Source organism: Harpia harpyja, chromosome 13 (genome assembly GCF_026419915.1).
Source record: "Harpia harpyja isolate bHarHar1 chromosome 13, bHarHar1 primary haplotype, whole genome shotgun sequence".
In the NCBI taxonomy this organism is placed as follows: Eukaryota; Metazoa; Chordata; class Aves; order Accipitriformes; family Accipitridae; genus Harpia; species Harpia harpyja.
The window spans coordinates 42233998-42261241 of NC_068952.1; the positions used below are offsets into that span (position 1 = coordinate 42233998).

The 27244-nt window shown below is 38.6% G+C and overlaps 1 protein-coding gene across 2 annotated transcripts in view; it reads right to left on the minus strand.

Moving 5' to 3' along the window:
* The window catches only part of EBF2 (EBF transcription factor 2), a 150437-nt gene that overhangs the window by 40305 nt on the left and 82888 nt on the right, over positions 1 to 27244 (minus strand). For both annotated transcript variants that reach the window (XM_052805697.1, XM_052805698.1), the window contains exon 7: positions 330 to 411. In XM_052805697.1, coding sequence (XP_052661657.1) covers positions 330 to 411 — 82 coding nt within the window. The remainder of the gene's footprint in view (positions 1 to 329; positions 412 to 27244) is intronic.

Below are 27244 nucleotides of genomic sequence, written 5' to 3' on the forward strand. Positions count from 1 at the left end.
GAAAAATTCTGAGGCATCTAAGTATCACAAACATGATCCCTGCTGTGGGCAGCTGTATGTGCGAGTGCTTTGCCCGAGGGTGTCAAATCAAATATCCACTGCTGGTTGGTACAGTACATCACTTCCCCTTGGGGATTCAGAGTGGAAAAAGAGGAAAAAGGGGGGGGGGAGGTTTAAATACAACAAATGGAGAAAAACTTTAACAATATCTGATAAGGCTTATCATATACTGTCATCATATTTATTATGAGCAATGTAGGAGAGAGGAGAGGGAAAAGGAAAAGAAGAAAAAAAGCAGACAGGTTAATGCTGAGCCTTATAAGACTTACCTGGAACCGTCTCATATCTCTTGGGTTTCCTGCTGTTTTCAAGCAATTCTGATTGCACTTGAGAAAAAATTTTAAGAAGAACCTGGAAAGATAAAGAACCACATCACTTCTGTTAACCATAACAAAACAAGTGTTGTTATATTCTGTTTTGAAGTATACGTCATAGTGATTTACGTGGTGTATCAGTAGACCAGGACTGTAATAATTTATCAATACAGAAACAAAACAAACAAAACCAAACCCTAACAAACAGAAGTTAAAAAAATCAGGTAAAGTACAACCAATGTGACTGTAATCCACTCTGAGCTGGGCTGCTATCTGGTATAAGTCAACATATCTACTCTGATTTATGCCCGTTTCCTCACTGCATGTGTGACCACACGATTTTAGTCTCTTTCTTTATCTCTCCCTTGCATACAAGGTCTTTCTTTCACTGTCTGAAGGGATTTTCCGTGAAACAATATAGAAGGATAACGTTATTGTAAAAACTACAAAAACCGACAGGGCAACTCTGAAGCAGATAAGCCTTGAAACTACTTAGAATGTATTAAAAAACAGAAACAAATACAGCTCCCAGAAGAAGCTGATGAGATTTCATCATGACGATGTTTTTAGTTATTAAGATTTCAGTAACTAAAGCAGAGAAGCAGAACTGCCAAGAGTCCGGATTATAATCTTACACAGATTTTGAGAGAGGATAACACAAACACAACCCTGAAGTAATACATGACAGCTCATGCTGTCCAAGCAGATAAACCTATTAACATTGTACAAAGTTCTCGAGCCAATTATTTTTGCCCTGTCACATATGCCTATCTTTATGTGTTATTATTCTGTAGAGTTTAGCTTGTCATGTACACAAGTTGAATCTTCAGCATGCTTGATTGGCTTACCCAGCACTATGCACTAGAGCATATAGATTTTACAGTTTAGAAATACTAGGTGGGCATTTTGCTGTAACCTTTTTCACAAAATTTTGTGTCAAATCCAGGGAACAGAGGATTCATCCCTTTGTTATCTCATTAATCTGGTTAAATTTGTGAATTTCAGAGGTAAAGAAACTACATGAAAAATCATAGTTGTTGGATTAAAAACCAAACAAGCATGTCTTCAAAATTCAGACATAACAGGCAAGAAATTTTTCTGGCATCCTCTATCGCAAGTGAAAATATTTTCTGTGATTCTTTTTGTTTCCATTTGTCGGACAAAATGGGTTTAACTGCAACAATTAAAGCTAAAAAAAAAAAAAAAATCAAAGACTTTAGAATAGATTTAGAAGGAAAAAGACTTGGATTTAAAAAAAATAAATAGTTGAAGAATTGATTTAGAATACAAAGAACTATTTATTTATTTATTTCTCTTGCTGAGTGCTTTCCTTAAAAAAAAAAAAAAAAAAGAAAAAAATCCGCTTTTGCAGTAAGTTAAAGTCCCAGGTGAGCCAGGCCTATTTCCCTTTCTGTTACTATGACAACGATTTTTTACCGCAGTCCCTAAGTCCCTTCAGAACTCACACATTCATGCCTTGAATTAGAACTTTAAAGGAGAAAGATGTATATTTCCTAGGGTTTACCAACAACAACAACGAAAATAGTCCTAATGCAAGACAATAAAGCAGAAATCCACTCTCCCTTGTTATTGCTACTTTCTTTGCACCACTTACATCGCGGTACTTCTCTTCCATCTGCCCCAAACATACAAAGAAATATCGAAGGATCTGATCCATTTGTGTTGCCTGAACAAACCAACCCCTTCAAAAACCTCACGACAATTGAACCCACAAAACCCCCCCAGATAACGTCATATAAAATGACTGTCACAAAATACATCCTTCCAGCGAGCTTTTTAAATTAAAACGGTCCTTTTTTTCCTTAAATCTCTCACAAACATTTTAAAAATATCTAAAATATTTATTTTCTCTGTGTGTGCATTTTGCAGACTGTTATTTTTATCGCCATCGTTCCTTCTCATTTATGGCTTAAAGAGCTCACTGGTTCTTCTTGCGGCACAGATTAGGGTGAAAGTACAGCGTCCTGCTGCGGTCTCTCTTCACGTTGGCATTCAGGTTCAGCTGGAGAGATGTGTCGGTGCTCGGCTGTCAGAGGGCAACTTCTGTGAACACAGCCCTGGTCACCTCCTTGTATTCTGAACTAAAAATCCTGCAGAACTTCATGCCTCAGGAGTAGCACTGAGTGAATATATTCTATCAAATAAGTCTTATTGACTCCTCATGCTAAAACCTGTGACCTCTTTCATTTGAACAATTCGGTAAGCAAGATTTTATCTGTACGAATGTTTTCAGAAGGAAAAATACTATGCATGCCGGCACACTCAAAGATTCACAGGAGAGTGCGAGCCAGAAATGTTACTCACAAACACTCCTTTTTATCCTGCCCTCTTCTTACAGACACAAAAAAATATTTGCAGATATATAAACAGCTTATGTTACTGAGATCTACCTATGGAAGGAAAAAATGCAGAACAGAACCAAACTATGTAATGAAACCAAGGCAAGTAACTTTTACATGAAAATCAACAAGCCACTGGCTAACTGACTATTCTGGAGGATAATTGAAAACAAAAATCCACAAGAAGTTGTTACTTTCAAGGAAAAATAAAAGACCAAATTAATCAAGAGAATGTCCAGTTTCCTTTTTAAATTTTTTAAATGCTTGCATCCCTGTTCATCTAGATGAGAAAAATGATCAACACCAACTAAAGAATGAAGAAAATCAGAGCAAAGAAAGGTGCCTGTAAGAGAACTCACTGCGTCAGCTGAACTGACTTTGGGAAGAGCTAAGATACTGCGGTACTGTATGTTACACAAACCCCTAAAAGGCAGATACAGAAAGGTAAAAATTCTAAAAGTATGTTTAACAGTATTTGTGCCTGAACTCTGCAACACTGCATGGCAATGAACTAAATTCCTATTTTCTGCTAAACATCTCCAGAAAATGGGGGTTCAGATCCCCAGCAAATGTAAATCAGCAGCATATGTGAAAATTAGCTTGGATTTCAATTAGATCTGTGCTGACTCATACCAATGGGCGTATCGTCTATTAAAAATACACAGACAACAAAACTCTCCTTCTCTCTGAGCTGCCTGCTTCCTACAAGATGCAGAGCATTCTCATCATCCACCGACTGCTTTGCCATGAACAGCATTCACCATGCAAATGCACGGTGCTTTGGGGTATTTAGCCAGGATATTTAACCAACAGCAATTTTGGGAGTCCCACTTGAGACAAAGGTGCCTGACTTTCTGGAATTGCTGAGCACCTCAGCTGCTGAAAATTGTGCACCTTTAAGATATCACAAAATGGGCATCGGTAATTCCTCATCTCACTTTTGAAAGTGCTGGCTTTGGTTTTTAGTACTTAAGCATTGTGGCAGTATTCATAGATATTGCCTGTGCCAAGAGATTTGTAGTTTCTTCGGAGCTCAGTGGATATGCTGCACTAAGACAGTTTTCCCTCCCATCACCCTGGATTTAGATTTAGTTTTATTTAGATGCACGCACAAGAATTGTTATTTTTCCTCTAGTTGAACCACATCTCTTTTTCTCCTTTCAGAGTTTCTCCAGTCAAATTTTAGCTGCAACTGGGTATCTGCATGAAGTATTTGGTAGGTTGTTATATATACATATATATTTTAAGTGGTTGCATCTGGGAAAGGCATTAATATTTATTGCAGCATTAGAATAAAAATGACTTGGGGGGAGCAAAGAGGAGGGAAGGTTTAGCACTAAATGAAGCTGATTTAGGGGTAACAGGAGAATTACAGAAAGGCTTTATTAATTTTTTTAAATGAGAACCTTTAGCCAGTTTTTGGCCTTAACCTACACATACATGAAAAAAATAAACCCCAGAATTTTAAAAAATTAGCTCATTTTCATGTTTCTTAGCTGGCCTTTGTTCCTTGCTATGGACAGCATTAGCTATGAGTTTAGCAGATAACTCTGATTCCAGCCAAGCAGAGAGAGCATGGCCCAGTCATCTCATAGATCAACATCTAAGGCCGCTGGGGGAAAACCTAAATACTTTTGAATGACTGCCACTAAAAATTCTGGCATTGCTATAGAAAACCTGATTAACTTAATGCACAGACATAAAATTAATTAAGATATAACTATAGACTTATCTTTTTTTTCCTATTGCCTCTCTCATATAGTCAAGCTTTCTATCTACAGACTGATACACTTGCAAGAAGTCTCCAAAATGCCACCTTAAATATAACTCCCTCTTTTAGGATTTAGAGGGAGCTATTTTAAAAGTTACTGCTCCTCCTACTGCAAGTTACCATCATGCCAAGGAGTTAGGCAGATGAATCGTTTAAGTGCCCCTTTTCCACTTCACTACAAAGACAGCTGTGTTATCTCAGCTATTTTTCAGCCATACTATGAGCAATCCTATCTGACTTTGTGGGAAAGCAGACCGGGAGCACTCATACAACCCATAATACAGTTGAGAGACAGCAGAACAAATTCCCCTGCAGACGGCTGTCAATGGACAGTGAGAAAGGGTAAGGGCAAAGTAAGTAAGGTCTCGCATCTCTCGAGCTCTTTCCAAAGCAATTGCTGACCCACACTCCCACCTTGTCTGTGTATGCCTATATTATTAGGTTCTGTACCTACCTGAGGCAACTTAAAAATGTGGCTACAACTAGAAAGCATGTTCCACACCTCTGAGAGTGTTTATCCTCCATCTTGGATGACTGAGAAGAACCTTAATCAAATCCTGTTGGAGTCAGAAAAAAAAAAGTCTTTCTTGTGGCTTCAACAGGACTAGACAGAAGCCCTAAAGAGCAGTCCCACATGCAACAGAAGGTGTAGTTTAAAACAACAACAAAAAAAATCCATTAATGTTTTTTTTTAAACTCTGCCTCAAGACCTGGGACTGATTAGTCTCACCACATGGAACCACAGAAATAGATAATATGCTTTGTGCTTTTATAGTGTCATTCTATGGGACTTAATCTTCAATTAATTCTGCCTCACAAAACCCCTCTGCAGCAGGTGGTGTAACTCACCATTTTACAGGCAAAGATGCCAGGGCCTGGAAACTGGGAGGGAATTGCTCCCCATCACATCGCAGGTCTGTCACAGAGCTGGGACTAGGACTCACGATCTCCTGACTCCTGGTTCTACATCTTAACTAACCTTCCTATCCACCTTTTGTGCTTTCTTAAAATACAGGTACAGAATCAAGAGAGATAATATTGTTTTTATCTTGTGAGCAGCCTCTGGATACACTTCGAAAATATCCCCTGTAAAGCAACCACTGAGATAATCCTGTGTTGTTTGGGTTACTGTAGAATTTGGATTCATGGCCTCAGTCATTTTTTGGCATGAGAACATGCCTACCACCTAGTATGATTATGTTCACCAGCAAATCCTACGATGCTACAATCTAATGAAAATATAAAGATATGGTGGCGTTCTGCTTAAATAATTAAAGTGCTTCCAAAAAGTCACAAAGTGAACAAACAAAAGCTAGAACCTGTTGTTATGAATATCTTTGCTCCAGTTAAACAATGTTAAGATTAAATATACTATGAACTGCAAAAGTATCATTACCAGTGAGGGCCTAACTTCAACTCCATCAAAGCTAGGAAATTCTGAGATCAGGGTCTCCCATCCTCCCCTCGACTCACCCATGTGTGTCTTGGCATTGCAAACTCTGAGATAAGTGTGACAAGTAACCCTACCCGATGCCACAGCATGACAAAGTAGAAGGCTTTACTTGAAATTGTGTCCTTTCAAAGGGACTAGGTCAGATTCTGCACATACATTTGAAGGTCAGTGTTTAAAAATCAATTAATTGCATTTATTTGATATCATCATCTTGATTTTAATGAATACCACGGTAGAAGACTTCTTTATAATCTGAATATTTATCTCTGGAGTAATTTCATTCTATTATGTCAGTGTGTATTATTAGGGAGCTGATGAGAAAATTTCCTGCTCTTTTCCAGCAGTTATAGTCAATGTGGGATCAGGCATTGCACAAAGGCATTCTAAATGAACACACAACTTAGACTGTGTGAGAAATGAGTGAGGTTATTACAATAATCCAGAGTATTTATATGATACTCCACAAACAGCAGCTAATTAATCTTCACAAAACTCCTGTGCATAAAGTGTGAACCCAGTTTAACAAATGTGAAAACCAACATATGTAGGTCAAAAGACTTTTCTGAGTTTGTCAGAGATTTACTGTGAGAGAAGGGAGCAGGAGTCAGGTGATACGAGGTCCCAAGCCTAGGCCAGGAGAAGAGAAGTTGGCTGTTCATTTGTCACTTGTTTTTTAACAGAAAGACTCCAGCTGCACCAAAAACCACACATGAGCATTATGCCTGCTACTCCTGCCCCCAACAAGGTCCTCGCTTCCTGACGGAAAAACGAGAAACACTTCTCTACCCTCTTGCCTTAATTCAAAGTAATTCCTTCAGTTATGGGACCACCAATCTGGTTAGACTTCTCTCCAGCTCCACGCTTCTGCACACAGAGGACAACCAGACTGTGCAAGAGAATTGCTCAGCCTGGCGTGAGAGATGAGTTAGATGTATGCAAGCCTAAGGGAGACGGAGTAAGTAATCCTTTGAGGTCCCTTCCTCATAAATGTCTGTGATTCTTATCTTTACGCTTCCACCTACGCTTTCTGCCACATGCAGGCCCTTACATTGCCATTACATCTTCCTCCTCATCTCACCTCTCTGATTGTCTCTCAGCTTCTAGGCACTGATCCTGACCCCTTTCTACAGGAATTTTTTTCCTGCGCTCTACGTTTCTTTTCCAGCTTTGAAATAGATGGTTGCCAAGGTAAAGTCCACTTCTGCAGAGGTCTAAAGAGCACCGTTCAGGAGTAACTGCACTGATGTTAGCAGAATTGTAATGGCAAAAGCGAAGCCGGCTTCAAGATGTGAGGCTTTTGTGTATTTGTACTTGTTTTATTAATTCAAGGTGGTTTGGACCAAAATCTACAGGACACAAAGATCCTTTGCACTGAGGAGAGTCTAGGTCAGAAGTTTTCTGTTTAGGCCCATCTTTATTATTAAATTAATATTTAATCAATCAATATCAGCATGCTCATTCCAAGATGCTCGCAATGCAAAGCATATGAAGACATGCAGATCAGATAAGTGTAATAGAGAACAGGTGGAATCAGTGCTTTTATTTTAAAAAAGGAGAAAAGCTCAAAAAGGACTTTAAAATGCCACAAGACATTGTATCCCTCAAATAAATTGGAAACACCAGATAATTTTAAGTATCAAAACAATTCAGTTTTCCAAGGCTAACAGTCCAGTATCATTTACCAACATCTACTGTTCAACATCCTGCTTGCTTTCTCCCACACTTAGTCAATCACTCCAATTTAGATTTTAAGTTTAAAGTTTAAGTTTTGATGTGGGACCATTATTTAGGGCCTCTTTTTCTATGCCTAGTATCAGACCTGAAACGCCACCTGGAAACACTATGGGAAGGCAGAAGACTATTACTATTAAGTGTCTGATTTGTACAGCCTCTGACCCCTTGCAGCACCGAGCTCAGAAAAGCTAACACTAGAGATGGATGTGAAAATGGAACAAAAAAAGGTTAGTGATTCAGCTAAGGCAGGCCGACAGTTTAGACTACCTTAAAAGTCAGCCTTAAAATTAAAGGATGGCAGTACCCATCTTAACACTGCTTGTAATTATGATTTGCTTGCCATGCCAAGAGGTCCTCCTAATCACACTCGGGAAAGGAACACTCTATGCAATGTATTAAAGATGATACATGATGAAAGTACTGGTATCCTGTATTTCAGATGGATCAAGAAAGAACATTGCACCTTGAGTCCACAGCAATGGTTGGAGCTGAATTCATGTCTGACTCCCAGTCTCATGCCTTAACCATAGGACAATTCTTCCTCAAATATCCCATTTCTCTGCGGCCGAGAACATCGTATTTCTCTCTGCCCTATATCTACTGGCTTTTAAGAGCTTAGTTTCCAAATATTAACTGAATGTAAACCTGCAATATGTCATCCAAACCCAAAACACGTCAGTAAACTTGATATTTACATTCTGTACATTTTCCAGCTTCTGCACAATTTCCTTCTCTAAAGTAGATTCTGTTCCAGTCTTTCTGAGCAGCAGCAGACACACACATCCACAACTGCAATTCACACTCGTTTGGTAAATGCTTATTCTGTCTTGCAAAGTGATCCCATTTTCAAGAAACAAGGGTTGGGGGAGAGTGCACTGCCGGTTATACAGACAGTCATTTCTCGGTGCTGAATGTAGTTATTTGGCATGGCCACATTTGCTAGGAAAAAAAAAAATCTCCAAGGAAAACCTCCTTGTTTGTGCACTCTGATGAAAACCTGACACCATTAATGAAAATAATAATTGAACTCTATGGGTTCGAATTGAAAATGAAACACAACACTAACAGCGTGTTTGTAATTGCAATTGTTCTCCAAAAAAGTCTTCGGAGGACTCTTTGCAATCTGAACAGTTCCCCTTTTCCTTTGGGTTTTCCTCTTTCCTCCCACACCAAAACTTTCCAGTAACTTAGAAGACAATGGCTAAAAGCTTATTTATACTGTAAGATCCATGTTATTCATGCCATTTGGCACAGGACCAAATGCCATAGCATAATCAAAAGTCAATAGGCAGGGAGGTAATAGAGTAGAGGATTGGGCTGACGGGCTGTTGAAAGGGACGTTCAGATAATATTCCCTGGTTTATTACAGTATCTATGGGCTCCAACTGTGCTAAGCATTGCACAGTCACATTGTGAAATTGTTATTGGAGAAAAGATACACAAAGGACAGGAGGAAAGGCAGGCTTTTATACACATTTCACCGATGGAAAAGTCAAGGCACCTAGAAATTAAGTGACTTACCCCATAGCATAGATCAAGTTGCTCTTCCAGCCAAGAACCACGTATCATTCCTGCAAGTCCATGTTTGTGATTTTACTGGTTCTTTTTAATAGTGACAAAAATTTCATAAAGCTCATTGCCTTAGAACATAACACCCGGCTGGATTTTGAAAACACGGCCAAATTCTTCTTCATTACACTTATCTCAGCCTCAGCAGTACACACATGGTTTGGTGCTGGACTATATCACACAAACAGGCCTGCTGATGCTCTGCAATACTGGTTAAGTCTATTCATTCTTTGGTATCACTTTGTCCTTATAACTCTACACAGGTGCAAATTTAACTCAAGTTCTACTTTGCAAACCCTATGGATCCCAGAAAAGGCTTACATAGGTGTTAAATGAGCACAGAATCCGATCCCCACTCATTTTTGTTCCATACCCAGAGAAACCGAGAAACCTATGATTCCTGTATCTTTTGACTCGTCTATCCTCTTACCCCATTGCTCTCAAAAAATATCTGTCTATTGAGCCATGCTAGGCTGAACAGTGAGCACCAATTACGCCAATGGCCTTTTTGCTGCTGATGGGTCTGCTGGTTTTTACTATTTCTGCCAGATGGCAGAGGCCGGCACATAAAAACTCTCTACCCTGCAGTTAATGCAGAACTTGGTAATAACTTTCGTGTGACTCCAAGGGATCAGAAAGTTGCGCTGATGTGAACGTTAGAGACGGAACCAAGGTTAGGCACCTATTTTACACCTGCCAGAGTGGATATCACTCAGCTGAAAGCTCTCACTCATTTATGAAGGCAAGAGTATTGCCTGTCCCTAAACTGTCTTTGTATAGAATGAACATGCATTCATTTGCTAAAAAGGCAAATTTACATCCCAGCAACTTGGGTCCATGCACATTTTGCCTCCTCTCTTTTCTGAGGTCTATTCAGTTGGTAGATTTGCACCTATTGTACTTCTGGGTCTAGTCACAGATGACCTTGAATCTGAACATTGGTGTAACATTATATTCCTATGACAGATTTATAGATTGGCAGATAGGGGTGCATTCAGTGCATTCCTTCCCTAAGACAGGACAGCATCCAATGTTTGTTAGCATCATTAAACTAAAACTGACTTTTCACCTGCTCCCATACCATATGCAGCTGCAAATTTTTAAATTAAACTATGAAGCCATGCATAAATTTACATATATTACAGACTAGCCTCTCCATTTAACATGCAAATGTACTCCAATGTTTCAGAACACCTTCTGTCGCTAATTAATTTGCTGAATTATAATTAGACTAATCCTGCATAATTAATAAGCACAGATTTTTTTTTAATTTCTAAGCAGCTTGATGAGATCATTCACTTCCTTCTATAAACTGCTAAGTAACTGTTAAAAAAAATCTGGAAAGAACATATGTGAAAAGGTATGTTTGATGTCGCATACAAATTTAAACTAGCGGGCGAGCTTCAAGAAAGTCAAGATTAATATAGGTATACGGTTGAAGCAAAGAGACCGTCAACGCATTATTTTCAGGGGCAAGGACCAAGATCTTCTGTCTATTTTATTCCTTTTGCTTTTACCCATCGGACCTTCCAAGATCATAGACTGAGACAGAAAAGGATTACAGAACCGTATGTAGCATTAGGAGATGTTATGATATTAACACACCGTTGTATATCAAAACACTCTCCCTGTACATGCTGTGTGTGGATAAGCTCCTTTGATGGTATTTGGAATTGTTTTCATTTCGGCTGCCAAAACCAACGGAGATCATTCTAGTGAAACAATTAAGTGCTATTAGCACTGGATTCATTCTCTAATGATTAAAATGAAGGGTCTTGCTTTAATGTTGAAGAGCTTGGATTCAGAAAAATATGCATACCAATGCATTTTTTAAAATGTACAGTGTTACAGGCTGTAGACTAGGGAGTCTACTCCTGATGCACAAAGCAACCCTTGTGCATGAAACAGCCAAGTCCTAAGATCTCACCCAGCAATTTAATCGTGCAAAGAAAGAGGGAAAAAGCATCCAGAATATCACAGGATATTTTGCAAACAAGAATGCAAACAATTACAGGAGTGTATTATATTTATAAACTTCTACACATACTGCCTGTAATCTCATTTGCTAATTACTATATTTATTTATATACTTTTTGATGTATATTTCAGCTCTATTGCTAACATCCTTGTTTAGTCTTCACTTCAATCTTTCTCAAATGCAGCACCCACCAATATCACTGGGTGTTTGCTTCAATTGAGAGTAAGCAAAATCTGGAACAAGACCTCATAATTCAACCCAAACAAAGGAAGCAAGAAGAAAAAAATTAATTCTTATACTAGGAGATTGCTGAACCACTTAAAGCCTTCAAGTGTGGCTTGTCTACTACAAACAATATATAAAAAATACTTAGCAGACACTTCTGCCTGAAGTCTCTGTTGTTTTTTTATTAATTCGGACAAGTGCCCTTCTTCAGATAAATATATTAAGTTGACTTGGGTTCTGTATATCCATGCATAAATAGAAAATGTAAAAGGGACCCAGCTTACACAGGACAGGTTCTCGGCACTGTACGCTAACCAAGCCACTTTCTAGTATTTCCTACTGTACAGTCAATGGGAAATCACTTTGTTTTTTAAAGAAAGCAAAAGCAACAACTTTTTTGCCCAAGGAAGACTGGAAATTATCCTGCTGTGCTTTAACTCATTGTAGACCTCCTCAGAAAAGATAGGTGCTTGTGAATGGCACATGTTTAACAAAGACCTCTCTTTAGGATAAGAAACACCATCTCAAAATTAAAAATACAGAAGAATTGCACACTTGGAATCCCGACCACTCACAAAGCATAGCAATACCAGGAGACCTATTCGTTGTAGCACATTACCATGGGATGAAAGGACTCCAAACACGGAATAGCTCTTCTACCAATTCTGTGTAACATATCTACAGACAGCCCCAATATATGTTGTTTTCCTAATAGCCACTAAACATATCACCAGATGACAAGGGAAGCTAAAGAGGAACGAAATGAGTAATATAAACAGAAAACATCTTTCTGTCTCATACATCTCTATTTCTTATCTTCCTATGCCACAGCTCAGCAGAAAGAAAAGATGTAATGAGTTTAAAAAAAAAAAAATAAAATACAGAACTGGGGCTGTATTTTTCCTCTCCTCGTTTCTGCCTGCACCTCATTTTGAACCATGGATGAATTGGCCCTAAGATATATAGGTCACATGGCTGAGGCAGAAATAGAATCTGCATCTCCAGAGCCACAGTGCTGGGTACATGAGCGAGTCACTGAAATTATTTAAAGCTCTTCTTCTTTTGTCAGAATGAGATACTTTGCAGCCACAGCATATGGCCAAAACCAAATGTCAGCATCCACATCTTTCAGAAGATTTCTGATGTCCAGGGCTTCCTACCATTTCGTAATTCTTTGACCATGGAATTAGCCAATACTGATATGCTTTTGCACTTTGTTGTTTCAACTCCTGAAAAAAGATCACATATGTGCATGTATGCCTATGTAGAGAGAGATAATTTTGCTTTAAAGAGTAAAATTCTGAACTCTGAAACCCACCTTTTTCTATGTTTTAGCATAGCACCTCCTCAGAAATCAACTAATTTTCTAAAGGAAAAGAGTTAACATTTTAGACATATATGCACCATCTTGTATTTATGAGGAACATGAAAATTTCTAGTGTGCAGCAAATTAATACATTTAAAATGATTCCACCTTTCACAGCAAACATTTCATTCATCTCTGCTTACTAGCCTCCAAATTTAATTAACCTTTTCAGTACCCTTTGATGTAGCACATATGTGCCAGAGGCCAAAAAAGAAGCAGCATTTTGGGGTATGAACTCTGTTAATTGGCAATGGGTGAGCCTCAAATGAGACAGCAGTTTAATTTGAAGAACCACCCCACAGTGGCTTTCCAGGACCTTAATACGGGGCTGCAGTGAAAGTGCAGGGTGGTGGTGAGCAGAACACGGGCAAATCTACTTCCCTTCACTTTAGTATCTCTGCTGGGGTTGACACTCAAGGGGACTTGACTTTGCCTGTTTTGACGACTCAGTTATTTCAGGGCAACTGTCTTACCCTAAGAAGTTATGATGATTATGAAGATACACAGCAAGATAAGATATGTTTTCAGTGGGCTCAGTATGAAGCCCTTTAGAAAAAACACTGTATTAAGTCACACTGTACTAAAAACTCTGTACTGAGCTGCACATCTCCAGAATCCAATGGGTCCAAACACCAGCATGCAATTTCTCTGAGCTCACGATTCAAAACCTTGACTATACATGCACACCCCCCACACAAGCTCAAAGCACAGGTTTCATGCAAGAAGAGCCACTTGGTGCAACTGCACACAGCGTCAAGCCTCAGTGTTCAACAGCAGCCTGGATTTTCATGAAATATATCACGAAAGCCATGCTCCTTTAAAGAGTCTTAGATTGGGCACCCAGAAATCAAGACAAGGTAAAATTCAAACACTTGGGCAATCAGTTCGCTATAAACTCATGGCTGCAGCAAGTTATTTTGCCTCTGGCAAATACTTTATGCTACAGGAGAAATTGCTTCTCTTCACTCCATCCCTCTCTCTCTCACATGCGCATACACAGACGCACCCCAAGTTGACTGTGCAGTGATGTTAACAGGAGAGGAAAATTGCTTCCTGACCTTTCCAGTGATCAATTTACACCCTGAAGCATGAGATTGGTTTCATTTTCGTGTGTATATGTAATACCTATTCCCACATCACTTTAGACAATGCAAAATTTGCCGTTCACTTGAGCGGGTACACATGTTCAGATCTGGTTTTAGCGGTGGCCTCCTTCAAGGCACCTATCTGGTAAGTGAGCTATTCCTTTTGCACAGCGATCGGTGCCCATGCTTTTGTGGTGAAGGTCATAGTTCTGATTTCCCCCTTGATCGCTACAGCATCTCTCTGTGTATATTCATAAAGTTGTTATAGAGCTTTGTGTTCAGCTACAGAGCCCTAACCCTCTGGCTAGAGCAAAATACATTCCCAGGGCTTCTGTAAGAGATCCTAAGTTAACACTTCGTAATTTCAGCTCCCCACCTTCCACCTAGTGAAAGCAAACAAGGCTTGTAAAATGTACCAAATGCAAAAAGCAAATATCTGATTACTGGGCCTCTTCACATGGCAGATACAGACCTGGCTTTGGACTGCATGCCCTTGAGGGGAATTGCAGGAGGCTGCAGAACGTGGACAGTCTGGGACCAGCTCTTGATTGACCAAACTTTCTATCCCTCCATCCAGCTTCTGATGACATGACTCAAGCCAATAATTAATAAATACCCTGTGTAACCGATAGTTTCCCATGCCTGACCGGCATGGTCATTCACGCACTGGGTTGTTTGTACTTGGTTTTAATCTCATTATGGTAAGACTTCTGCAATGCTCTGCTTTATGAGTAGACTAATGAGCTTGTGTGAGGGCTCCAGATGTTTCCAAACGCAGCGACTATGACCTGTATTCTTCATTCACTTCAAATTCTAATATTCTTCCCTGATTTGTGGAGATCATAGGGACAGATTCAACTCGATGCTTAAGTAGATATTGCAAAAGCCAGATATGAGGCTCTTTCAAGAGTTTGGCAGTGTTAAAGCTGGATACAAACCCCATACTTAACTGACTTTGAAAGACTTCTCAGGAAGAAAATCCAATCCGCTTTATCTCTTGGAGACGTACAACATATTTTTATGCATACGTATTACATGTTTTATATGCTCCAACTGCAGGCATACACACATCCATGCAGAGCATAGATTTTAAGCCAACAGTTGGCTTACTGATTGGAAAGTGTTCATGTTCTGATACTTTAAATCACAAGGTATCGTTCCAGATGCATCATCATAATGTGCTTTCTACTGAAAAAAGTCTCTTGGCAGTTCCCAACTTTAGGACTTCCTGCCCATGTCCCTGGTGCACTGAGAGGCTGATGTGTGCAGTGAATTTTGAATTTTTTCCTTCTCAAGTTCTCCTGCAGTCATAATTTCTGAAGAAAAGTTTTAGAGTGCATGCAACATTTGCTGAATGTTTTCTTCATTTATTTAATCCAGATGTTTGCATTTTAAATAATTGAAAAGCTGCTATGGTAAATAGACATCAAGGGAGGCTAATGGGAGTAGCACTGTCATTAGAAAGAACTTGTATGATGAGACATGAGACTAAGGAGTCAGTCCCTACAGTGTCAGGACAGGTTATAGGAATGAAGGCATGTAGCTTGTTGAAAAACATTACACATCAATGCAAGACCATCCATGACACTTAAAGAGACTGCTGAGCAAGGTTTAACACAAATTACACAGAACTTGTAATGAAAAGTACACTGTGAGCTTTCTCATTATAAAAGCTTATACTTCTTCATATGGTTTGATTTAGTTGCACACAAAAATAAAATAAAAAAAAATTTTAAAAGGAATTATTTCCACTTCTCCACTTTGTAGACCCATTCACTAAGCTCATTTAACAGCAAGGGTGGTTTCTGAAGGTCCCTAATGGAGCACTGGAGTTGCTGCATAACTTTATTGTAAGTAGGGTTGTTTTGATTTAAGATTTTGAGACTGACAGTGCCATTTTCAGTCTGAGGGTACCTGGGCTCTTCTTAAAGCACTGTGAATTTGCAGCTTGACTGTTCAGATGTCCTAATTTGTTAAACTCTTGTTTCATCTTAATTTGAACCTCCTAAAAATCAACCTTAACCTCACTTAAGTCAAGGCAGCTCAAATGGAAGTAAGATTATATGCAGGTTGGCAGTAGCTTTGTTAAACTGATTTTTAAAAATCACTTCTTAAATTACACTCCTAAAACTGAGGATGGTGACCAGCCTTGTGATCACTGAACTTTCTAGGATTCCTTCCAGTTATTTTCCCTAAAATTTTTATAAAATACTTGCAGCCATATCTCAGCTGTGTAAACCAACACAGAAGTTGTTACATAGCTATAATGATTTGAACCAGGTAAAGACTTGCTCCATGGAAGTCAGCTACCATATATTCCCTCCCCCCTCCATGGCACAACTGTGTTTTCCCCCAATGTGCAAAAAGATCTTAATGGCTCCACATCGTGATGTAATCCCTTGTAAAGGCTCCTTTGGAGCTGTTAAGAAGTATCTACTGAAATACCTATGGAACAGTTATTTTACAGGAGTTATGGTCCACTGGGCCCCAAATCCATCTTTTGTAAGAAGCTGTCAGGAGAGAAGAAAGTGCTCCATAAAAGACCAGAAGATTTCCAAAGATGTTTTTCTCTACCAAGAAAATTAACTCTGCAAAGTTTCTTCATGCATAAATGTATAATTACATCTCTGATGAATGCTATGAAGTTGAATAGCATCCGATAAACCGTTCTGACTTGGATTTCCACTGTGACTGCCAGCATATGCTTCTTAAAGGGCCTGTATATGAAACTGTGCATCATTGTTTCAATAAGACAATTACAGTAACATTTGCCGTGTGAATTCTTATGGCCAAAAATTAAGTTTAATACCGAAATTTAGGGTTAAGCGGCTTTACATAGCTTACATACACTAATTTCAGCAAAATGTGTTTTCCTGGGCACCCAGAAGAAAAATGTTGCATCTCTTTCTAGAAGATCAGCATTTACTATAGAGATCAGCTAGAAGACTTGCACATCTTAATATACATGCTAAAAAGATGTGCCATAGCTTTGAAGCTCTTGGGGTTTAAATCTACTAATCACACTCATAAGGAATCATCAAACCAATGAATGTCAAGGCAGAAACTCTGATCTCTGCCAGGACACTTAGAGAGTTTTAGATGATTAATCAGTTGCTCTAATAATAGATCCCTCCCTTCTCTATTCCCCCTTTCCCTCTCCTCTCTGCCTTCCAAAAAAAAAAAAACCACCCAAAAAACATTAGTCAACAATTTCAGTTTAAATTCTGGTTTTGCAATAATTCAGTGAATGCCAACGTAATTTTTTGTTGCTTAATTAGACTACCAATTTGGAGAACAGCTTAGGAAAACATTCACTATAATTCTCGAAGTGAGGCATTAGAAACCGTTTAATCTGTCCTATGTAATTACTTTGTCCTTATCTATTAGTAAGTAAAATATTAGGGGGAAAGTGTCTTTTACACACAACAGAGGGTTTCTTTCTAATAAAAAAAGACTGCTCTTTTTTTTTTTACTTGTTGAGTAAGCTTATATTCCTGAGCACCTGAGCAAAAATAATAGTGCAGTTATTATGTTTGGCAATGTTTTTACTTTAGCATAGAAAATGACAAAACTTTGAAAAAAGTGAAATTGTTTTTCTAAAGGGCTTTTCCTCTACCATTCACTGCCACGGTTTGGTTTGGCTCAGCGTGACTATGAATACCATTGTAAGAGGCTAGACTGGCAAGCTGAGCTGGCTAACAGTTGGGGACTTGTGAACATCTTTCCCTCTTAATGACAGAAATTATTTTTACTAAGAGACTATCCAAAACGTTTAAAGAGGGATCAGGGCCTCACTGTCCCAGCAGTTATAAAAGAGCAGGAGACAGAACAGTCCCTTTCCTGAGCCTCTAGGGATCTAACAATGAGGGGAAATTGGTTCCAATACCTTGCTTCGATCCAACAAAAGTTTTTGTTTTACAAAAAAATGTTCCCATCTCAGAGCATTTGCAGCTCAGTCGTTAGAGCCTGCAGCTGAAATCAGAAGTGCAAAGTGAAGCTGACTGTAAGTTGTTATTCAAAAACAAAACTCTCCTGTTTAATAAACTCTCCTGGTTTCTTAGAACCAATCCTCTCACCACGAGCATTTTGTTCCTTTTTTGGGTGGGAGGGTGGTTTTCATTTTCCTACAGCATCCTGTAGGGAACTCCCTCTTTGGTCTAAACTTTGGGCTAAATGTTGCAAACTCTGCCTGTCACAGCCTTAATGTGAATCTACCCATTTAATTAGCATCCCCAGTGGTAGTTAATATTGTTTTTGTAATAGCTGTTTACAAGAACAAATCCAACTCTTGACAAACACTACCACCCCAGCTTAATTTCAAGCAGTCTTACTTGAAGTTAGCAGGAATTCTTTGATCACTGATGTAAGACTTAATATTCTACTGTAGCCAGGGTTGTGTGAGTTCTGATATCTGCGAGCTCCAGTGCATAGACCCTGCAAACATAACGATCACCCCAAACTTTGCTCTACATTATGTTATCCCCTATGAATCACAGGAAAATAATAGATCTGACCATAAAACAGTACCACTTGGAAGAAAGTAGAATGGCATTTATGATTCAGAGCTTTTGTAATAGGAATTTGTTTGATAATCCTGGAGACCAAGGATTTGTAAACATCCTAAAAATCATCACAGCACAGTTCGAAGCTATGTGCGCTTCCCAGACTTACACGGTCCAGCAATCCTCAGTACCTCCTCGGGAACAGTCAAGAACACATCCTGTTACTATACTTTCATATGCATTCTCATGGTCAGATAGATACTACCCACTAATACGCACCAAGCCTTGCCCTCCTTGGCCTAGTTGAACTTCTCAACAGACAGAAAATGATTGTACAATGGGGGAAGTCTGAGACAAAACTCTCAGGCAAAAGGTACTTGAAAAGAGACGAGTAACAACAATTGCATTCACTAGAGACTGAGAATTGCTACCTAAGGGGTGAAATGGTCCAGTCTGCAGAGTACTCTTGATTATGTAACACCAATAGATGCATGAGAGCGTGTATTTTTTTTTTAGGTCATGTGACAGAAGACTATATACATATGTGAGCAAAAAAAGCGGTGATTGCTCATACAAGCGCTGAACCATGCTCCACTTACAACTGTTTATCATGAGTGTAATGAGCTCAGAACTTTCCTTTAATTTACAGTTCAAACTCAAGACCTGAGAAAGTTGGGCTTCCAGGAGATCACAGCGTACTTGAAATCTCAAAACTAAGTAATGGTAAGGATTTCTTCCAAAAAGTACTCCTACTGCCATTAACACACACACACAGAAAAAGCTGCTGTAGTACTTGGCATCCACCAGCATTTCACATGTACCTCAGAGCTAAGCACAGGCTAGCCAAGGTTTGCAGAAGTGCCCAGTGATTCTATATTGAGTGCCCAGTTTGAGACATCTTCAGAGGAGCCTAATTTTTTCCAAGTACTGATCACCAGCCTCTTCAGTGTCTTAAATTTAAGATCCAACATTTCCAGACACTTTTACCCCGTATTTTTGTGGCTGTTACCAGAAGAGTTCATTTTATTACTCAAAGACACTGAATTTTTGTGTGCGTGCTTGTGTGTGTGTGTATGCAAAGAGAGAGGCTTAGAGGGTTAAGAGATATAAATCACTTCAAATTGCTACTGTAATATATGTGGACAAAAGAATAAAATTTGTCACCAACCTAATATTACCATCAATGTTTTGTCTAGCTACATTCCCTCCAATTTAAAAACAGTTCAATACCCCTTTTACCTTCAAGTAGCAGCACTTAATAAACAGTGATGGATGCTTTTTATTCCCTTTCCCCCCTTCCTCCTATTCCAGGCTTTCCTATGTCTTTTACAAGGGGATTGTTTAGCTTGGGGGAAATGTAGATCCTCCATCTTTCTTGCATTGACATGCATCCCTCAAGGAATGACGACCATATTTAATTCATAACCCCCGTTGGCTACACAAACATACAACTTCCCATCAATTAGGCAACACAGAGATGCTGTTAAAAATCAATGAGCTTATTATTAAATATATTTTCTTTTCATGTAACAATAATAGTTACTGCTTCTCCATTGTTATAGCTGTAATAGCAACTGGTTAAGCAGCTCTAAAAAAAGGGGGCTGATTGTTTTTTGATCAGCCAGTGTAATATCAGAGTATCAGAACAACATTGTCCTTGCTGTACTGCTTGACACAGATGCTGAAGGATAAAGGTGACAAAAAGTGACCAAATGGATGCTTCTTGAATAAAATCATCTAGTATGAGTGGAACACAGCAGTTACTGAATATTTACCTGATTTTCATAGCCATACACAGAGATTTGTAGAAGTACAGGGCACCGAACATCCATCACACACCAGACCCATCAAAACACAGATAGGCTCATATTTGTGTTTTCACTGTGGTGTGTTTATTAGAAATTATTTGGATATTTTGACACATGCCACTACTGAGGGAGCTCCCTGCCTACAACAGAGATGTAAAGTCTGTGCCAGCTCATGCAAAGGTTAAAAAAAATTCCACACAGACACACACAAAAACCCACAGTGCACAGATTTTGGCAAGTACATCATATGCTGTCTGGCCACAGCTGATCTGAAGCGAGTCCCCTGTAATTATGGGAGAAGGTGGAACAGGTTTCCTGCTAATTGGAAAATTCTGCAAATGGCACCACTGAAGTAAATTGACAGTCGTTAGAATATTAGCAAAATGAGGGAACTGATTAGGAAAAAGCTCAGATGTGGACTTTTTTTTTTTTTAAATAGTGCCTGAATCTACCAACAAATTGATAACAAAAGCTGAACTTACCAATAACAGCTGTTATTTGACCTGGAAGCAAATATACTTCTGCATACATGCATACATCCATGCATAGGTACTACATATATATACCCACACACATGCGTATAAATGTATTAAGTGCATAAACACATCCATACACATATTATTCCTGTCACACTTCTCACATTAAGACAAATACACAGAATGTTTGCTAACTTTTTAGAAAATACATATTTTCCCAAAATATTTACATGCAGTAGGGGAGAAAAGCTGCATTTAAGAATACCATCAAGAGGCATGTTCTAACAAAACTGTACTCACTTTATCCTTCAAACAAATCTTGCAAGATATTTGTTTACATCCTTAAATCTTTAAGTGATTTGTTCCTAGGGGAAGCTGGATATCTATTGTAAATTTGTTCTTGATTGACTGCTGTTGAGAATTCTAGTAGCAACTTCTCTTCATGTTTTAAACTGTACAGGAAGCACAAAGTGGGATTTGGCCACGACTTTGGCCATCCATCAACACTTCGGTATTTGTATTCATTATTTTTCAGTTACTAAGAGCAAGGGAAAAGCAGACGTGAGGGGAAAAATAAGACATTCTAATTAGAGACACTCCTACAAATACCATCAAATCCACCTCTCTGTAACTTCATTATGAGTCTCATTTCTTTTCCTACAATCCTCTGTTTAGTCTCAAAATAATCTCTGAGGGCCTGATCCTACCACATTGACTTTATTGGGAGCTCTAACTCTCATAATGCTAACAACTTGTTTTGACACAGAATGAGCTCTCTCTGGTCGCTGAGGCCTCTCATTTCCTATCAGTTGCACTAGTACAAAAAGATGCTCGGTTGGCCGTTGGCTTTAAGGGGGGAGAATGATGCTTGATTTTTATCTTTTTTTGCTTTTAAACAAGCTTAGATACTTACTCCCTTTCTCAGAGAGAAGACCAAAAGATGCTAATATAATTTAGCCAAAGATTCCTGAAAGAAATTCCTCCAAAATCCTGTAAAATTTATTAAAAAGTGAGATGCTATCAGTAGATTAGCGATATTTTTTAAACAATCCAATGGAATTATAGAATAAACATACAACTGACTATGAAATCCTATAGACAGTCTAATAAAACTTCAAGTTATCGTTTCAATAAGACCTTTCCTCGTAACAGCTACCACAGAAATTTTTATTACATCTAAACCAATGCAGCCTACGCACGTTCGCTATGAATTTGAGATTACTTTATTCATCCCAGTGATACCATAAACCTAATAAAAACTCTAGCCTGGATGATTATATCACACTAAGAACCAAAATAACTACATAGTATTCTCCATGCCTAACACAGTCTAACCTTGAATTGATTTTAAGTATAACATTTTCAGACTTAAGAGATTTCTCTGTAATGTAGCACTTGTTCCTCTTACTTACACATTTATAACATTTTATTTCCTTCTGTGTGATTTTTATTGTAGGTTTGGTGTGTCTTTTATTGTACTTCACTATTTGGGGGGGATGTTCTTATTCCTATATCTTATTCAGTAACAGAAATATTTATACCTAACATACAATTTTACTTAGAAGAATAAAGAACACAAACAGAACTTTAACAAAGAATGAGGGTTTATAGGCCAGATCCTTAGTTAATTTAAATAAGCATGTGTTTGTGGGCATGGGAGAACCTCAGCTGTACCTCCACGTCAGACACGATGGCTTTATAGAGCAATTTCAACAGAATAATATTAGCTTTATATCCTGTTAAAAATCTACAGGACTTGCATAGCGTGATTTTTTTCTGTATATTTTTGGTTGATCTGATTAGCAGACAGCCTACTGTTTGTATTTCAAGTATCCACGTTTATTTTCACATATTTATTTAAACAAATCAGGGAGTCAAAATAATGCCAGATCTAGTCTCTTCATAGTGGTCCCTAGATGACAAGAATACACAGCAATTCCCAGTCCTCATGCTATTTTGGCCACTTCAGCATCTAATATCCTGCCCCAAAGCCAATTCAAATCAATGGGCTGATCCTTATCAGCTGCTATGGATTTTGGATCATGTGTTTTGGTGCCAAAATTCAGCTAAATATTTTCTACAGGAGCAGATCTGCATGCTCACAGAGGTAGCTTGAAAACCCACATAGAGCAGCATGTAAAATGGAAGCAGATAGGGTTCCTTTTTAAAAAATACTAAGAGAGAAAGGACATGAATAAAAAGGTATTATGGTTCAGTACATTATTTTCCTTCCTATTGCTGTAGATGTTGAATGTACTGTCCCAGTTTTCAGCCCCCTCAGAAGGAATTCTCCATAGGTTCAAGAGATACAAAGATCTTCAAGATATTTGCCGTCAGTCCTAAGAGTAGGTGGGCTTTGACAGCTTTTATAGGAGTAACTAGACTCCACTACACACAAACCAGGTTTTTCTCTCCCACCTTTCCAGGGTTTTTTCAAGTTTTTGCTTCATTTTCCATTTTTGGTGTGCTCCATTTCCTAGTTTTCATTCATCCCGACAATTCCACTTCAAGAAAACAAAAGAAGGGAGGAGGGGGAGAAGGGAAGGGGAGGAGGAGAAATCCTATCCAAAATTTAAAAAAAAAAAAAAAAAGTCCAACCCAGGCAGTTTGTGCCAAATACAGTTAAGGGTGGTTGGGGAGAGGGGGAGGGGAAAAAAAAAATAAATAAAAAAATCAAGTCACTTTCAATCAAGTGTCACACCTTTAAATAGTGGTTAAATCTTTGCATTATGCAGCTCATCCCTTTTACAACATGGGGTTCCCGTAGAGAATTCCCTGTTTACACTGGGAATTCCTCCAGGAGAGCATCAATAAAGCTGAACAGATGTCAGGGTGGAATGCCAGCGGCAGTGGCTGTTGTCAGGGGTGGTGGGGAGAGAGTCAGGAAACAATAAGAGGCGGCATCTGCTGCACAAAGCCCTTGCGTGTGGGTCAGGTTTTGCCAGTGTGTTGAGATTCCACCCTCTCCTTTGTCTGGGCACATTGCCTCTCTTGTTCCTGGATGACAGGGGTTGACACATGTCACCCAACCCTATCAGAAAGGCTATTTGTTTGGCTCTTGCATATGCACCAGTGTTTTTGACCTCCTCTGCTTGGAATACATTGAACAACCCTGGAAGGGGGAGGTGGGGAAACCTGGGGGGGGGGGGGGGGGCAGGGAACGACAACAAAAAAAAAACCACGACAAAAAACCCAACCACACAGGTCCTCCCTGATACACAATTTCATTATGCACTTTGTGTCCAAAGTGAGGATGGAGATGCCCTTCTTTTAATTAAAAGCGTGATTGATGAAACTTAACTCACAGGAAAACCCAGGATTTTAAGTACTTCTTAAAGATAAGTCCGCACAAATACTTGAATCAAATTTTGTTTTATAATGAATGTATAAAAAATGAAAGTTATCAGCCTATAAAGAAAAAAAAAAATCGACATAAGATTCAGGAGTAAATTACAATATTCAGCCAAAGGACCTGAGCTCCAGTTTGACTGCAAATTTCATCACAACCTTAACTAAAGGCTTACAATAATACAGACTTGTGAAACTCCGTGCCAGAGCTTATACAGGATTTGAACCTCGACATGACTTTGTATTCGGATCTTCTGATGGCTTATGTGATAAAAAAAATTAGAGAATTAAACAGTAGTGTAAAAGCAAAAAATATTACATAAATAAGGAGAGCTCTTACTAGTGCTAAATACGAAAACAGGAGGTTGTTGTATGGTAGACAAGCAGTTTGCATAACAGGGTCCCTTCCCCCAAAACTGGTTAATTGTGTATATTTGAAGATCCACAAATAGGATTCCGCCAAAGTCTAGGTACTTACTCTTCAGAAATAATAACAAGAAAATAAGGATAATTTGGTTACCTTTTCCCCTTTACAAAGAACAACTTGTTATTGTACTATCCTTCCCCTCAACTAATATTTCAAAGAATTATTTTAAAATAATCTCTGCTAAAATTAAAAGCTGCCCAAAACAATGTTTACTGTTTTGATTGCCTTTAAAACTCAAATTTCCCTCAAAATAATAAAATACAATTCATAAATAAAAATCGATTATTTTTAAGAAGTGCAGTAAGTCTTCACTGAGAAGTAAACCCTAAGAAGTAATACTTGGTTTTAATTTTAAATTGTCAGGTTAGGAGCTGCAAACAAAGCCCGAAGGCCAGCTTCTCAGCTGACGGAATTCACTCCATTACTGCTATGAAGATCTGCCACTTATGGTCCAAACGGGAACGCTGCAGGCCGTGAAACTAGTTGCAATAAGGTACAGCGCAACAGTGAATGTCGGATAGTCGAGGTTTTTAGCTAAAATGAAATGGTTTGAGCTGAGATTTTCACATCATCTTTTGTCTCCTACTAATATCCTAGCTGTGAAAGGGAGATTTTTTAGAAAACAGAATCTCGAGTTACAGGGAAGGAAAGCCTGATCTTTCATCCGAAGGGATTTAGAGATACGTTACAGGCTGGCACTCTGCAACTGTGCAGAGTCAAACCTTTGAACTTTCTTCTCTCCAAATTTCTTCATTATTTTCAGAAGTTCAAAAAAGAAACGCATGCATGCAGAGTTTAGAATTTCTCTCTGACTAAATGCTTAGTTTTCTATGCACATTCTTTTCAAAAAAGAAATCCCACTTTTTTATCTTTATATGCTTCAGAGGTTCAGTGTTTGGGGTGGGGTTTTTTCCCCCCATTTGACAATTAGAAATTATTTTTGGCTGCTATGTAGCTAGCAAAGGTTAATTGGTCTTGCTGCTGTAAAATACTGAATTCTGATCACTTGATTAATGAGGTGTCAGAAGCCACAAGTAACCAACACTTTTTTGAAGGAAAAACACTGAAATAAAATGTACTTTTAAAGATTTAATGTTTCTCCCACTCCTCTTCCGACCATAGAAAAGGCAGCTGTTTCAAAAGCAGTTTTAGTTTCCAGCATGGTCAGAAAAAAATAGAATTAAAACCAAAAATCACTACTGCAAATCAAGTAAGCTTAGAGAGAGAACCCACAAAAATTTTTTGTGGGGTGTAACCCCTTTAATCTCTGAGACCATGAAATGAGAAATTCTTGGGGCCAGGTCTCTGGCTGGCACAAAAGAGTAAAGCAATGCAGTCTTACATGAGCTGCGAGTTGGACCAATCAAGCGTGCAGCGCACACTTCCTAAATTCCCTACCTGTTTCCTTCACTTCTATTTCTATCATCAATAACAGCATAGAATACATATATTTGGATGAATCCTCAGCTAAAAATCTTTCTTTGGGGAATTTAAATAGACTCCACGCAATTTTCAGGAACATAAGTTTCATGTATATTTGTCTTATGTCTGCAATGAAAAAAAAATGTGGTAAATAGTATTATGCTCCCATTTGACTCCACTCAGGAGCAAACTGATCCTTCTCTATTTGTGGTATAGATGCACTTTGTCACAATAAACCACTGTATATTATGTTTATATATGTCCTTCAGGCATGTCACAACAGTTTGGCATTCTGAGTTGCTCTACCACTGTGTACATTAAATAGTCATGTAGTTACATTAAACAGTGGGGAGTTCACACTTCACAACCACTCAGTGTTTTAAAACAGATGTGGGCTGTCTGCTGTCAGACTGTAATAGAAAGACTTAGGAGGATCTTGGTGGGAATTTAACCTCCAGATGATTGAACGCTCCCCAGTCTCTTTCCACTAGAGCTGCCCTCCTCCCGGAACCCCAATTTTGAAGGAGGAGGATGTAAATAAATAAATAACTGGGACCTACAACTTTGGTACCACCGAGAGCAGAGCCGGGGAAGGAGGGGGGAGAACGGGCGATTCGGAATTCGGAGTACTTTGTGGCTCAGAATATTTTTGAGTGGGGTGGGCTAGAAAGAGTACCCAGGGATTTACTGACAGGAGAATTTTTGACAGTTGATGGACAGATGAATTCCGTCATGGAAGCGTTAGTCGAAAGCGGCAAGGCCAGATGGAAACTCACAGCTTGTCTTTAATATTAATTTTCTCCCCCCCTCCTCTTCTTTTTTTTCTTTTGCAGGAGATCAGAATTCCCTAATTCCCTAAAATGTTTCAATGCATCTTGAGGTATTATTTTTCCAATGCCTTTACCCACCTACTCTTAATAAGAAGTGCTCCTTTGTGTTAATGTTATTTTTTTCTCTTTCCTCTCTCCTTATTCCCCTGCCCCCCCAAGAGTCAAAAGAAATCAAGGAGAAAGAAAAAAAATAAATCAGTATAGCTACACAGCTGTTAAAAAGTCTGCCTCAGTTAAAATACACATAGATGAGTAATATCTTAACCTTGTACAATATTTTAAAGATACAGATGAATCTGGTATACTTAGCGAGTTTTAGCTGCAAAGAAAGAGAACCAAATAAACACCTGAAAGAAATGAACAATCAGGAAGGAAGCCCTAATGACATCATCTATTTTTTAATAGAGGAAAAAGCCACAGAAGCCGGAGTGCAACTGTATGTCGCCTTTCAGAGAAGATTTTTCAGCAGTTGCACAGAAAGAAGTCTCTTTTGATTACAAAAATTTGATACAACAG